A 15,388-nucleotide genomic window follows, 5' to 3' on the forward strand; every position below is an offset into this window, starting at 1 on the left:
TTTCTGAATTTGATTTTGTGTTGTTGGCTAATTAACTTTTCTGAATCTTGGGGGGGGGGGGGGTAATAAGTAGTTGGATTCAACTTGGTTCTATTTGTTTTGAATTTGATTTTGTGTTGTTGGCTAAATTATGATAAAATTCGGTCCTGGTCCTATTTGTTGGCTGAATTTGTTTTGAATTTGAACTTGGTTCTATTTGTGTTGTTTTGAATTTGATTTTCGGTCCTGGTATGTTTGACTGTGAAAATTCGGTCCTGGTCTTGTACTGATTTTTTTTTGTTCATCTTGGTTTTTTTTCCTTTCATATGGGTTGTTGTTGTTGCTGGGTTCATTGAGGTTGGTGGTGGTGGTGATGGAAGAGATCAATGGTGGTGGAAGGAAGAAGGAAGGGGCATAATAGTCATTTCCCCTTTCTCTACTTTCATTAAGGGCAAAATAGGAAGTTCAGGTGTAAAAAGCTGAGTCAGCGAGGTCCTTACCCAGTCACCAGATGCCACGTAGGCGCCACGTCGCTAATCACCTGCCACGTAGGCGGATTAACTTAATTTGGACCAAATTTTAAGTGATTAATATTTGCAGGGAAGGTTTGGGAGGATTAGTAAGTACATGGACTAAAATTCAACTGAGGCCTATTTGCAGGGACCGAACACATATTTAAGCCTATAAAAAATAACTGCTATATTTTTTTACAATAATTTTATTATATTAATAGTAGATACAAGTTAACAAAAGATCAAATTGTTTGACGTAATTCAAAATCAAGACATATTTGGTCTAGTCACAAATTTCAGATGCGTAAATGTCTAAGGTCTTTACTTTCAAGACAAAATAATGAATGATTTTTTTTTTTCCGAGTATTTTAGTGGTTAGATCACGCATTTTTAAAAATGTGGAAAAATAGAGAAACTGAGTTTCAAACCCCATTCAATCACCCGGTCCCTTAACTTAATTGATTGTCTCAATTTGGTCTCCTAACTATAATTTGTACCAATTTGGTCCCCTATGTTTTGCTTCGTTATTAGTTTTAGTCCTTTCTGGTAGTTTCTCTAAAAAGAACGTTAACTTATGTACCAATTTGGTCCCCTATGTTTTGCTCTGTTCCTAGTTTTAGTCCTTTCTGTTCACGTTTTTTTGAGAGAAACTAACAGAAAGGACTAAAACTAATAACAAAGCAAAACATAGAGGACCAAATTGATACAAATTATAGTTAGGGGACCAAATTGAGACAATCAATTAAGTTAAGGGACCAGGTGATTGAATAAGCCTATTGTTTTTATAGGTATCAACTGAGTTAAACTTACGAAACGGACCAAATAGTGATTTTTTTATGACAAAAACAAAACGATATTCATTCATTCAAATCGATAGAATACATCATTCAACACTGCTAAAAACATAAAGGATGAATCTGCGAACAAACTCACAACATTTAAATTAATAGTATAACGACATAATGTACAAAAATATATGATAAAATTAAGGGTCTTGTTAACGAGTGCCCCGGGGCACTATTTAAGCATACCAAATTTAACAATTATTCTTTTAAAAAGTCAACTATTACAATTCTCAATGCACTCAATACACAATTTTTCATAAAAAACTTACTAATTAAAGTGCTTAAAGAGTGCTCGGGGGCACTCGTTAATATTTCTCTAAAATTAAAGTGACTGAAATACTCATGTCTCCGAATCCGCAATGTTGGCGCCCAAATGAATAATCGATCTTTCGATGTGAATCAAATGAACACCGCAACAACAAGATGAAAATTCAAATAACGCCGCATAAGACGATGAACAACATACCATCACACTCGTACTCACATGATAAAATCATGAAGAAAAGTCCTCGTAAGCATAGCTCAGTTGATATGGATAATGCATAAAATATGAAAGGTCGGGGGTTCGAACCCCGGCCACCACAAAAAAAAAATCATGAAGAAAAAACCTAGATCTACGTGAAAATCACTAATTTAAATTGAAATATAATAAAAAAAAATGTAATTGAATGATTTTTAAATTGAAATATAATAAAAAAAAATGTAATTGAATGATTTTGGGGCAATAAACTCTAGTAGCTTTTCGAACGGCCTAAGAAGTTCCAACAAAATGGGGGCATTCTTTGACTTTTGAGGCAATTAACATTAAGCAGGTAGAATCAGATTCATTTCAAACTACATTTGTGTTGTGTTGTTATGTGTTTTGTGTCACTTTAACAACCTCTAATTTTCTTCCTTATTCTTTCTCTTTCTAGAAAAAGCACAAAGCATCAAAAATCATCTTTTTTCAATCAAAACACGTGAAAGAGTTCAGTGAAGGAATAAATGGAGCTAACAGTAACGTGATTTTTAACACTGAAGAAAAGGATCATGGCGGCCATGGAAGGAGGAATCGCACAAGAATTAACGCCAAGGTATTATGCCCTTTGCACCATTGGAGGAATGCTCAGTGCTGGTACCACTCATCTTGCTACAACTCCTCTTGATGTTTTGAAAGTTAACATGCAGGTTGGTTGCATTTTTATTCCATTTTTTATTTAATTTCTTTGTTTCATGATAATGAAGTAGTTTTTTTAGTTTGTTTGATTAGGTTTTAGAAATGGGGAAGTGGAAAAATTGGATTTTTTAGATACCCTTTTGTGTTGAGTATGATTTTGTACCCTAATGTTTAGTAATAGGTTTTGTTTAGAATGCCCTTTATGTTTGAGAGTGATTTTCACACTAATGGACAAAATATGTGGAAAAGTTGAAATTTTTTGGCTAACCTTTCATGGATGAGAATGATTTTGGACCCTATTGTTTAGTAGCAATTTATGTGGGATGGAAAAACATTAGTTTTTTTTTGGATACCCTTTATGCTTGAGAGTTATGTTTCACACTAATGGACAAAAAATGTGGGAAAGTTGAATATTTATGGTTACCCTTTTATGGATGAGAATGAATTTGCAACCTAATGTTTAGTAACAATATATTTGGATAAACAGTTTTTTTGGGCTGCCCTTATAGGTCTGGGAGTGATTTTGCACCCTAATGTTTAGTAACAAAATACATGGAAAAACAGATTAGTTTTTTTTTGGGGCTACCCTTTATGTTTGAGAATGATTTTTCACACTAATGCATAAAAAATGTGGAAAAATTTGGGAGTTTCTGAGTTTGAACCTGACTGGAACAATCATTGGTCGGACTTTACTTACCTCTCAGCTGAACTCTTAGATTATCAGGGCCGTTTCTCTAGGAACTGGAGGGTTAAGACAGAACAAAATGTGGAAAACTTGACTATTTTTGGCTACCCTTTGTGAGAATGATTTTCCACCCTAATGTTTAGAATTGATCTTGTTCGCGTTATCATATTTAATGGAGGAAGTGATGTTGTTACATGTAGGTGCACCCAATTAAATATTACAGTATTTCATCGTGCTTTACTACGTTATTGAGGGAACAAGGGCCTTCTGTCCTGTGGAAAGGATGGACAGGCAAGTTCTTTGGCTATGGTGCTCAAGGAGGGTGCAGATTTGGTCTCTACGAATATTTTAAGGGAGTTTACTCCAATGTATTGGTAGACCAGCACAGAAGTCTTGTATATTTTCTTAGTAGTGCATCTGCTGAAGTATTTGCCAATTTAGCTCTATGTCCATTTGAAGCTGTTAAAGTCAGGGTTCAAGCACAACCTAGTTATGCTAAGGGCATGTTTGACGGCTTTCCAAAGGTATATGCAGCAGAAGGCGCACGAGGGTAAAGAAAGATTTCAATACGTTCGTTTACTACTTGATGTGCATCTATCTTTAGGACATGATTTTGATTATTTATCTTCTATTTTATGTACTGCTTGCAGATTCTACCGTGGACTTGTTCCACTTTTGGGTCGAAACATTCCATGTAATTTCACCATCTCTTGAAACTTTATTTAATCTTGCACTAGTTAGGGCTGTACAACTTTATATTAAAAAATTAACGAAACATGAACACTATCTTTATGCTGGCTGCTATTCTATCTTGTGAAATCTTCTAGCATATAATATAACTGTATACTTAAAGATGTTTAGCTGGAAATCTTCTAGCATATAATATAACTGTATACTTAAAGATGTTTAGCTGGAAATTGGTCGACTTAAAATGTTTAGCTGAAAAAAATCTATTAAATTTTTACGCCTTGCTTTTCTCTTTGGTATATGTTTTGGTATCTTTATCATATCTGGCCTACTTAGTGTCTGGAAATTTTCTTCATTTTCTTTTGCTGAATCGTTTATTGTTAGTCACATGCTGAGGTCTGAGAAACTATTTGATTGATCAGGTTATAGGGCATTAGTTACCAGTTGGTTGATAAACTAACAAAAGATTTTTAATGCTAAAGTATCATTAGCTTTTAGAAGCTATGCATGCTAAGTATTCAGTCTATTCTTTTGGATTATGTTAAATTATTATGTTTCCTGTGACTATGTTGTAATAGTGAAATAGATGTTGAATTATAAATTATAAAATAACAATAAACTTCTTTAAAGCTAAGCATGGTGAGTGTTCAGTATATTCTTCTGGATTATGTTGCAATTATTTTGTTGAAACTACGTTCTTTTGACCAAGTTCCTGTGATGGTGATGAAATTTGTAGTTTCAGTGATAGTGAGCTATAAGTCTATAACTCGTGCACATGTTCATCACTGAACTGAATATTGAGTATCCTGTTTTTTTTTGTTGGACAGTTTCCATGGTTATGTTCTCAACATTCGAGCATTCTGTTGATTTTTTGTATCGCAATGTTGTCAAAAGAAAAAAGGAGGAATGTTCAAAAGCTCAACAGCTAGGTGTGACATGTTTAGCTGGTTATACCGCTGGATCCGTTGGTAGCTTTGTTTCTAATCCTGCTGATAATATAGTAGCTTCTCTTTATAACAGAAAAGCCGAGAGTCTTGTTCTGGTATTTGCTTCTTTGCAATTCATTTGGTTTACCATTTAGTCTTGTTCTGTTGTACTTGTACTAATTGTGTTCCACTTATTTTATGGCAGGCTATCAGAAAAATTGGGCTAGCCAATTTATTTACCAGGAGTCTTCCTATTAGAATGTTGCTTGTTGGTCCTTCTATAACTTTGCAATGGTTTTTCTACGACACTATCAAAGTTTTAGGCGGACTGTAAGTGCATTACTTCCTAAACTTTTAAGTCATATTTATTCCTTTATAGTTTGCTCTGTTGCATTCTTTTCTCTTGTTAAAGTATTATTTATCTGTGGATAATAGCAAAGTAAAAGACAAAATTGGAGAAAGATATAGACCCATTAAAATTTAATGAAATTTAGTCTGAAATAACTGTTGATTATTGAGTTTGGAAGTGAACCTTAATGTTAGAGGCAAAGTAGTCAAAATCGAGATTTTGCTTAGGATCGGAAAGGGGAGTGAAGATCGTAAGTTGTGGGATCGTAAGATCGTACAAAGTTGATATAATCCAACTCTCTCTTTCTCAACCTTTGAATCACTACAAACACTTTAGCAAACTTAAATTCAAAATCTACAAGGTCATATATAACTCTAGTCAGAAAATATAAACCTAAGCTAAAGTAGTATTACACGCTGCTTAACAACTCTAAATAGGCAAATACACAAAACACCAATTTTTTAACAAATACGCAGAGATGTGCAAGGGAGAGTAGTCTTAGAGTTGAGAGAGAGAGGTGGGGAGGGGAAACTGCACGGAGAGATGCCCGTGTTAGGGCTTCCATTTTCATCCAGAAAAATAGGTTTTCTAGCAACCAGGTTGCAGAACTGGACCCACAAAATGATTGCTGATTGAGCACTGCTCATGTAATGATCGTTCCGAGAGTCGTCTGATGTTACCGGTCCTACTTACAAGCACTACAACCTACCAAATTGAGCGTCATAAAATCTAAAGATCGTAAAATCGTACGATCTTACAAGTAAGATCACGATCTTGACTTCAAAAAAAAAAAAAAATCACGATCTTGACTGTGGTTAGAAGATATGTGTTGGGAGGTGTCCCACCTAATGTACTAGTCTTTTGGGTCGGGCTCTCTTCATGTGCTTAAGTCCTAACAATATGACAAAAATATTATAGTATCTTGAAATTATAACAGAGCATATTTTATCTCTTAAGGTTATTTGCATATTTCTTAGTCATTATCATGATTTATTTATTTATTTAGGATTTGACTCTAGTATTAAAGTAAGGGTTAGCGTTTATAGTCTTTTTCTTTTGTTTGTGTTTTGAAGCTCTCCTCTGTTATGTTATCCTCGTATTGTGTTTATAAGTTATCCTCCATTGTGTGATCTTTTTGGCATGTTCATAATCTCTCTTATGCGATCTCATCTTTGTCGCACTTTAAGAATCTTTCAGCTGTAGTTTGATACTATCACTGTCTCTGTTGCTGTTTGATATTGATATTGTCTCAGTTGCGGTTTTGAATTGGTTTTGTCTCAGTTGCGGTTTGCAATGGTATTTTTGTGTGTGGCATTTTGACACCATTGTTTTTGTCTTAGTTGTGTTGTTTTTGTCTTAGTTGTGGTTTGTGAAGTGATCCATTGGTGGACACATTTAGTTTTTAAGGACCGTCGTCAAATTGATTCTTGTTTAACTATGAGAATAAAAGTGAGACGAAGAAACAAGCAATAAAGGTTCTGCCTTGATGGAAGTAAATGATGCAATTGACTTCCTTTGAGGAAGAAAGAACAAAGTAACACTTTATTTTCTTGTAAAGTTGGCGCACATAATAGTATTGCATCACAATATAAATTTGAATCAATAGTTATTGAATGAATATTAGAAAGGGATCCTTAGGATTGAACCTTTACCCTCAAGTGGGCACTATTTCGTTTTGGAGAAGAGGGAACAAAGATCAAAGCTTTGTCCCCTACAAATATATTAAAAGACAGAACAACGAAAGTAGCACAGCAATAAGAAATAAATAACAAAAGCTAAAAGATTGATAAAGATAGATATGAAAGAAGACGCTACATTATTAGAGAGTGACAAATCGGGTTAGGACTCATCTTAAGAGTAAGGATGCTGATACGAATCAAGGGTGGTTCATCAAAGAACTTAAGAGAGCTATGCTCTCACAAACTCACAAAGGAGTGCAAATTCAAAATTCATTCGAAGTCCCAAAACAAGGAGATTACTAGGTTATTTAGAGTTATTCAATAGTGGAGGCTATTCATAATCTATTAAAGTAGCACCTACTGGCAAATTCAAGCTCAGATTTCACCATGATAGAAGCCAGATTAGTCTAAACCTACAAATACGACTAGTAAATAATTCTGTTAGCTTTCAAACACATCACGTAACTCTTCAATCGGATATTCAGATATGGTTAAAATAATTAAGAAAAGTCATCGCCCATAAGTCATTTAGTGCTTCTTCATTCTTTGTTCCATTAGGGCGTATTGGGCTTCCTAGGTCTCCATCAGTTAGGCTGGCATCAATATGTTTTCGTAGTTGCATCTGTCTTAGCTGCAATTTGGTCTCGATTCTTGTTCCATATGTGATTTGTCCCAGCTAATTTTCAAAATCAAATTATATTATTTGGTTATTTTTCACTTTCAAAGAATACATTTGTAGTAATCTTAAAAATTGTAAGCTTTAATTTAAGGGGTATTGTTGAAAGATATGAAAATATCTTATAGTATCTTAGATTATCCCTTAATATTAGTTTCACATTTTTTAGTTATTATCACAATTTCTTTACTTATTTAATTAGGATTTGGGATCTTGTATTGGTATTGCTGAGAGTCCCACACTGGATGTGATATGTCCAGGAGGGAGGAGGGTGTTTATAAATGGGAGACTTTCTTCGCCTTACAAGCCTATTTTGTGAGGTTGAGTTCGATCCAATCTGAATTCTAAGGCGGTATCAGAGACTATCCTAGATCCGTTGGACCAATTGTAATCGGGCTACTCGGGTCAAGTAGTAGATGTCTATTCCTAGCCATGAGGGGCATGTGTTGAGAGTCCCATATTGGATGTGATATGGGTTTATAAGTGGAAGACATATGTCACCTTTCAGGCCGGTTTTATGGGGTTGAGTTAGATTCAATCCAAATTATAAAAAAGAATAAGGGATAGTATTTAGTATTTTTGTATGAAATAAAAACTATCAATCATATTAAACCATATTCATCATAATCTGAAATTTTTATCCTTTCTCTCCTCTTTTAATCTTAAAAAATCCTATAACTTCTTCTACACTTAATAGACTGGATCTTTAATTTGTAACACAAACCATCAATTACCTTCTGCTTAACATAGTATATATTAGGCTGTCTTGCAAGAGAGAGGGATGGAGGGGAGGGACGGACACAGTATTGTAACCACTGTTTGTGCTTTCGGAGAGTTCTTGTCTGTCATGTCATGCCACTGTGTCAATCGACCTATATATGTTTTTTTATATATCACTATGCATGTTTGCGTTCAGAGCTTTTCTTTGGACTGCTATATGATTTTGATTGTTATGTAATAAGGGAATCAATTTAGGGGCAATGTTATTTTTTCGTGAAGGCATGTTTATTTGATGGACGTTGTCGTTATGTGGTATATTTACATTGATTTACATATGAGCATAAATGTTGGTGCATTCCTTATCAATCAAAATTTCACATAAATGGCACACATATTTTAGTAATTATAGTCTTCCAAAGAAATAATTTGTGTCATTTATCTTTTGGTGTCTGTGATAAAAGAGAGTAGTTTTGTTGAAATACGGGTCAAACTGGTTCATCGAGCCTCATAGCTTGTTCATGTTTAGGTTGGGTTCAATTTTAGTTGTCCATGTAACAAGCGGGCTGGCCCAATACAACTCATTTATATGTGCTAGCCCACTGGACCGAGGCGGGCTGGGATGAACTTAGCTCATTTGACAGCTCTGCTGACTAGTAGTAGTTTGATTTAACATTCAAATTTATTTGGGGTCATGCTAACTTGTGCCCTTGGGGCACATGTTAAGGAACCCAAAAGTAGAAATATTTTCTCAAGTTTGTGCATTATTTATTACAAATTCAAAAATTAAATTCAATGCACACATTCCAACAAAAAATTACTCCCCTCCTACTCTATTTTCTGATTTTATTTAAATATTTTGAAACCTTGCAGGCCAACTAGTGGTGAAGTCGCAACCGACTTAGAAGAAGGGTCTGGCTAGATTTAAAGAAATATTCTGCAGTCACACTTTTTTGTTGGCTGTGTATGATTACAAGACATTTGATTGTATACATAAGAGTAGTTTGCAGAAGTTTTGTTTTCTTCTTAAATTTGTCATTATAGCCTCTCATTAAGTTTGTAGAATATGGTTCAGAAAACTCAAAAAAGGTTTGGATGAGATGGTCTAAATATTTTTGAGCTTAGCTAGTGGTTTCTGTTCAAATCCAATTCTTGTGAATGCAACAACATCCAACTCTAGGGGAAGAACTTTGCTACCCATGTTGTCCTATCTGACACGAAAGATTAGTCTTTGCAATTGCCGATGAGATCATATATGTTGGAACATCTACCAGAAGTAATGTATCATACTGAGATACAGAAAGAACAAAAATATAAAAGATTTATTAGCAATGCTTGTGCTGGCAAGTTACCATTTTTGGTTTTGGCCATACTTCTTGGTGTGCTCCACTCAATTATCTTATCTTGAATTCTTGTAATACTCATTAACATTATCTTGGTCGTTTTCACTCTTTTCACAATTTTTGATATTATTGGATGCTATTTCTAACACATGAAAAACAAACATTTCACTGTTCAATAGATGATGTAAATAGAAACATCCATGTCAGCAAAAAATTATTTGGAATTGATTTGAGGACAAAGTTAGATTTGTCTGTCATTATCAAACATCAAGCAAATGAAACATAGAAGACGCCATTATTGAAAGTGTTGGTAACAGCAAAGCTCATAAACTCACGAGAGTGTAGATTTGAAGAGGGGACACACACTGTGTTGTCACCATTCATCAAATGGCTTTAAAAACTCATCGTGATGTGGTTTGTTATTGAAGGTGCAGGTTTCACTATTGGCTATGTGACATGTATTGTGTCATAATCAACTGCGAAATTTTTGGAGCACAATGAGTCGGTCCCGTTTATCTATTGTCCTTTTTAACTCCTAATTCATGATCATGTCAAGCCAAATTGTATCCATAAGGTAGGGTTATGGACCCAACTATCTCCCTCTCAACCCTCATAACAATGACACATACCTGAATGGTGATAGGTGAGTAGCATTGACAAGAATATGAGTATCTAATCCTTGGTCTAAAAACTTGGGTTCTAAGTTTAACTCATATTTACAAAATGGGTTTGTAATAATTGTCAACTATCGAAATTTTACACGAGTGGATGATATTGGTATTGAACATGTGACCATGGGTTATATCGGTGTTGAACCCTAAATTAGATTTAAATTCTAACTCAATCTTACAAAACTAGATTACAAGATAAGAACTGGTCCGCTTAATAAACACTATATATGGTTTATTTCTAGATTACGTGTGACATTTCTAGCATACAACACAAACTTTGTATTTTTTTTGTTGTACCAGCATACAAGACATGAGTTATTTTTTTCAAACACTACGTGATTTTTGGACCACATAATAGTAAAGGTAATTCAAATGACAACAAAAAATTTGTATAACTCTCAAGTTAACAAGAGTTTCAGACAAACAATAACATTGATTGTTTTCACTTTGTTATTAAGTTAAATTCTTGAGTTCTCCCTCAAGCTAACATCTAAAATAAACTCTATCTGTTTAATGCTACAAAGTACTCAAAAGACCATTCCAACTTGTGTGGCTTGGAATGTAACGAAAAATACAAATTCTATAACTCTAGTAAAGGAAAAGACACAAACACCAACACCAACGGAAGTAAACCATCAAAATTAAAGGCAACTCCAATTGTGTAAAGACAACCCAACTACTATATACAGTCACTGGTGGCGTTTAGGTTGGACCAATGGGAGTATTGGTCCATTATGGACCAATTTTTTCCATCACTAGATTAGATCAAGTGACTAAACTTATCATGGTCTAGCAGCACCAAATTCAACCCATTAGCTCTATCTCACTCATACTTTTTACCTCTCTTCCACGATTCCTTTCTCTTTCGCAATTTCACCTCATTTGTTGACCATAACTTTCCTCTCCACCTTTCCCCTTGTTCACTGCCTCAACTAAAACTGAAAAAAGATCAGGAACTCCAATTTGGGAGTGAGAAAAAACTCCGGATCTGGACATAACATGAAGAAGTAACAAAATTTTGCTGTCATTTCATTAAAGCTCCGGATTTGTACAAAAGTTAAATTATATTTTGTATTCGAAAATGGAAGCATCGAGAAGTTTATTTTTAATTGAAAGCATACCGGATTTGTAGATTTTCCTAGTTATACTTACAAAAAATATCTTCTTTTTGAAGATTTCCCTCATTAGCATGAACCTTTACAACAACTATCCTTAATACTCCCTCCGTTTCAAAATGAGTGTCGCTTTAGCCAAAAAAATTTGTTTCAAAATGAGTGTCGCTTTCGGTTTCCAATGCAATAATAACTTTTTCTTTTCAATTGTACCCTCCAATTAATACCATGCACACTACTTCCAAAGCATTACTTTTAAAACTAACCAATAGTTAATAAGGATAATTTGGTAAAATAACCATTCTCTTTCTCTTAATCATTGCATTTCTTAATATGTGTGTAAACACCTAAAACGACACTCATTTTGAAACGGAGGGAGTATAATATAAAACTTAAATAGAACTTTTATTTGACTTGGTTACTGTTCCGCCAACGCATTACGCAATGTGTGACTCAATTGGATAGGGATTGAACAATTTCATTAAACTCATTGAAATGACCAATGATCAAAGAATTGTTAGAACTTGAAGAACTTTGTGCCTGCAGGTTCTGTATCATGCCCTCTGATTATAGTAGTACTTTGATTAATTAATTAAATAATTAGGTGTCGTTTTCTATAAAAAAATTTTTTTTTTAATGAGATGTCATTCTATTCAGTACTCCATTTTCCATCGAAGAGAACATTGTTTTTGGTTTTTAAAGAAATTGAATACAACACTTTTTAAGATACGCTTCCTCCGTTTCAAATCTCTATTATAAACATTTGCACTATTTTTTTTTAAAAGTACACGTGGCAACCTTATGTTGAAAGGTGCATTTAATGTTTTATTTCATATCTTAATCTTAATAATATCAACCAATCGTAATTGATTATGACTCATTTGTTTTTTATCAACCAATCATAAAATGGATATGACTCATTTTCTTTTTAAGACCCAATCAAAATTAGTTATGACTCATTTCTAAACTAATATATGATTTTTTCCTATATATAGACAAATTGTTTTTCATCATTTTCATCTTCCTCTTCCTTCCATAAAAAATGTATTTTGTGTGTTTTTTAAAGCATGATAGTTTAATCGGTGGTAGATTGTGGGTTTGATTTGATTTTTTATTTGTATCTAATTACTAATTGCAAATTTCTAATGCTATTTTTGTTCAAATATGTATTTTCTTTGGTCAAATTTATTTTGTATCATCTCAAACATTGTCTACACATTGTTCTCTCTCACAACCTGATCCTGTCTAGCTCTATATCGCACACATTCCTCCTTAACCAATATATAATTTCACATTGATTTGGATGTTGAAAGATATTTTATATATATAATGTTATTCGTAAATACTTATTCTGTTTTATTTGGATTGTATATAGCTTGATTTTTTTTTTCTTCTGATGTTGGTATCATGCTATCAACAATTATCAAGTGCTATGGGATGCACTCTTTTACAAACTAATTTGTTTGGTATTAAAAAAAAAATCCAGCCTTTGAAGTTTAAATTGATTTAAAAAAGAAATGTGAATAATGAATATTTTTTTGACAAAAGAATGTGAATAATTACTATTATGATGACAACGACTATCATTCAAAAATGATGACATCGGTGATATTTATTATTGTAAATAACCAAAATTAAAAAAAATTACTAATCATTAAAACAAAATCAATTCAGTTATGATTCTAAAAAGGAAATGTAAGCCGGTTTTACAAATCAAAAGTAAAATTTCATTAAATCAAATTGTCCATCTCAAAAGCATATTCACTAATTACACAATAATCTTTATGATAATGATTTGCCTTGCACAATAATCTCCTGATGTCTGTCTCTCTCCCTGCTTTGCAAAAAAAAAAAAAACGTATCACTCTTTTACATTCTTAATCTCATTAATTGCATCCTCATCAGCCAAATTTATTTGCTTACTTTGATCACCTCAATTTTTCATAGCATGATTCACATAGAATATGGTTACTTTAGATGAAATTACTTAACTCACAATTGAATACAATTGAATTGTTTCGATTTGCTATAAAAGTGAATCATGATTTATAATTGGGTAAAAGAATAGTAGTAACACCTAATTATGTGATCAAGTTAAAAACAAAATTTAATTAGGTAAAAATCAATCAGGTTACTAATTAAAAGTAAATGATACCATGTAATCAAATTTAATTAATATGTGAATAAGTGCACATAAAAAAGTTGTCATTAAATTTTGAAATTTTGTATTTTTTTATTTTAAAATAATTATATTTTTTATGTCATTTGAATTGGGTTGATCCTATTTTATAATTTAAAATAATTATATTTTTGTGTCGTTTAATAGATCAGGCAAATTTTTTTAATTTTTTTTGAAAGTGGTCAGACAAAAAAGAACGTTTAAATAATATTTTTTATGGGTTTCAAATTTCAAATGTAATTCCACTTATTCCTCCTTAGATAGAGATGTCTCTTTTTAATGAATCATTTCCACTGATTCATTTTTATTTAAATTTTAATTTTTTGCTAAGAAAAGAGAAAGGACACGCATCAAGAGGAAACACCGACATCCCAACTAGGTTGGCATCCCGAGAAACCTCCACTAAGCATTTTTTATGTTGTTTTTTTCTATATATACTAATACGGTTTTAAGCATTTCTTCACTAAGCATTTTTTTATTCAAGTCATTATACGAGAAACAATAATCTGACAAAGATCATCGAAACAAGTTGGATTACGATAGGTTAGTCATATTGATCGGAGTCGTGTCATTATCAATTTTGTTTTTAACTCGAATTTACTAATAATTTCAATTTCAATTTTCTTTTTGCAGATTCAAACTCAAGTATCCAATGTTTAATCAGTATACTGAAGAATGGATTGCATTAGTTGTCGTTAAAAGAGACTAAATCATTGTAGTCATTGTGTTGTTAGTTAAAGTTAAAATCTTGCAATGTATTTTGTTGATATACATTCCATTATTATTATTTAGAAGGAGTTAGATCCATTATTTTATTAGACCCACATTTTCAACACATATTTCTATATGTAAGATTCAATTTTTTGTATCCATTTTCTAATTGTATTAGATCAATATTTTTATTCATTAGTTAAATAATTATATTTTTTAGGTTAACCTTTTTAGAAACCTATTTTCATACACATAATAATACTTATTTTTATTAGAAAAGTTTAGGGTGAGTAAGCTCTTATGACTCATCAAGGAAGACATGAGTCCACTCCTTTTTAACCGAGCAAACCTTCATTATCTACAATTTTTTTAAACCAGTATTTTAATTTGTTGTTTAAATCATACAATATTTTTTTTTTTTGCGGTAATCTAAAAGGAACCCGTTTTTTTTTTTTGGCAAAACGTAAAATAAATCTTTTTTTTTTTGAAACGGCAAAATATTATTAACCAACGAGCCCGTGCGAGAAGCACTAATAAGCTCGGGTGGAGAAAAAAAAATACACAAGGGGAAATCGGTTGCCATACAACGAAAGGCTCGAACAAAAACCCCTTAAAAAACCACCCAAAATAAAGGACAAAACCAAAAGAGAATTGGCGCAAGCATATACAATTGACAATACACAAGCATACCCTTGCGTCAACCCCGAAGCACACACGCTAAAGCAACACCCAAACACAAAGAAAGTGACCAACACAAACTGCCCAAACCCACCCAGAAGGCCACCAGCACTTCTGCCCAGCAAGCAGTAGCAAGCCGAATCTTAAAAATGAATCCCGTAAAAATGCATGTCTATATCCAATTGTTTATAGGCATGAAACAATATTGAATGATTGCAGACCAATATTATAATAGATTATTGAGAGTGATCCTTGCTTGATTCCTTAATTAACATGTTCCTTAATTCAGGTAGGTAATTGAATATGATTCTTTAAAACAATAAAACAATAATGAATGATTACTTCTTTAAAAAAATAAAATAATGAATGATTACTTAATATGACATTAGATGCACCTATTTTCAAAAATTTAAAGCCATTTAGTGAATGATTAATTATATTGTCTCCAGTTGGTAGAGACATTGCATAATGTATCCCAAACAC

General features: G+C 32.8%; 1 protein-coding gene across 1 annotated transcript; it reads left to right on the top strand.

Moving 5' to 3' along the window:
• Positions 1-2,023: 2,023 nt before the first annotated feature.
• On the top strand, positions 2,024-9,583 carry LOC146920350 (mitochondrial phosphate carrier protein 1, mitochondrial-like). The gene is made up of 7 exons (XM_085713760.1): positions 2,024-2,148; positions 2,251-2,503; positions 3,378-3,727; positions 3,828-3,871; positions 4,692-4,906; positions 4,996-5,120; positions 9,085-9,583. The coding sequence occupies exons 2-7, from the start codon at positions 2,366-2,368 to the stop codon at positions 9,131-9,133; spliced, it is 921 nt and encodes a 306-aa protein (XP_085569886.1). The 5' UTR covers positions 2,024-2,148; positions 2,251-2,365; the 3' UTR covers positions 9,134-9,583.
• The last annotated feature ends 5,805 nt before the right edge of the window (positions 9,584-15,388 follow it).

Source organism: Medicago sativa, chromosome 5 (genome assembly GCF_051527215.1).
Source record: "Medicago sativa cultivar Bolivia chromosome 5, Bolivia_mono, whole genome shotgun sequence".
NCBI lineage: Eukaryota > Viridiplantae > Streptophyta > Magnoliopsida > Fabales > Fabaceae > Medicago > Medicago sativa.

Bases quoted from the DNA above. Each gene is read 5' to 3' on its own strand.
- LOC146920350 (XM_085713760.1), top strand. From the start codon at position 2,366: ATGGCGGCCATGGAAGGAGGAATCGCACAAGAATTAACGCCAAGGTAT. The intron at 3,872-4,691 runs GTAATTTCACCA...TTTGTTGGACAG, and splicing joins TTTGGGTCGAAACATTCCAT to TTTCCATGGTTATGTTCTCA. The intron at 5,121-9,084 runs GTAAGTGCATTA...GAAACCTTGCAG, and splicing joins ATCAAAGTTTTAGGCGGACT to GCCAACTAGTGGTGAAGTCG.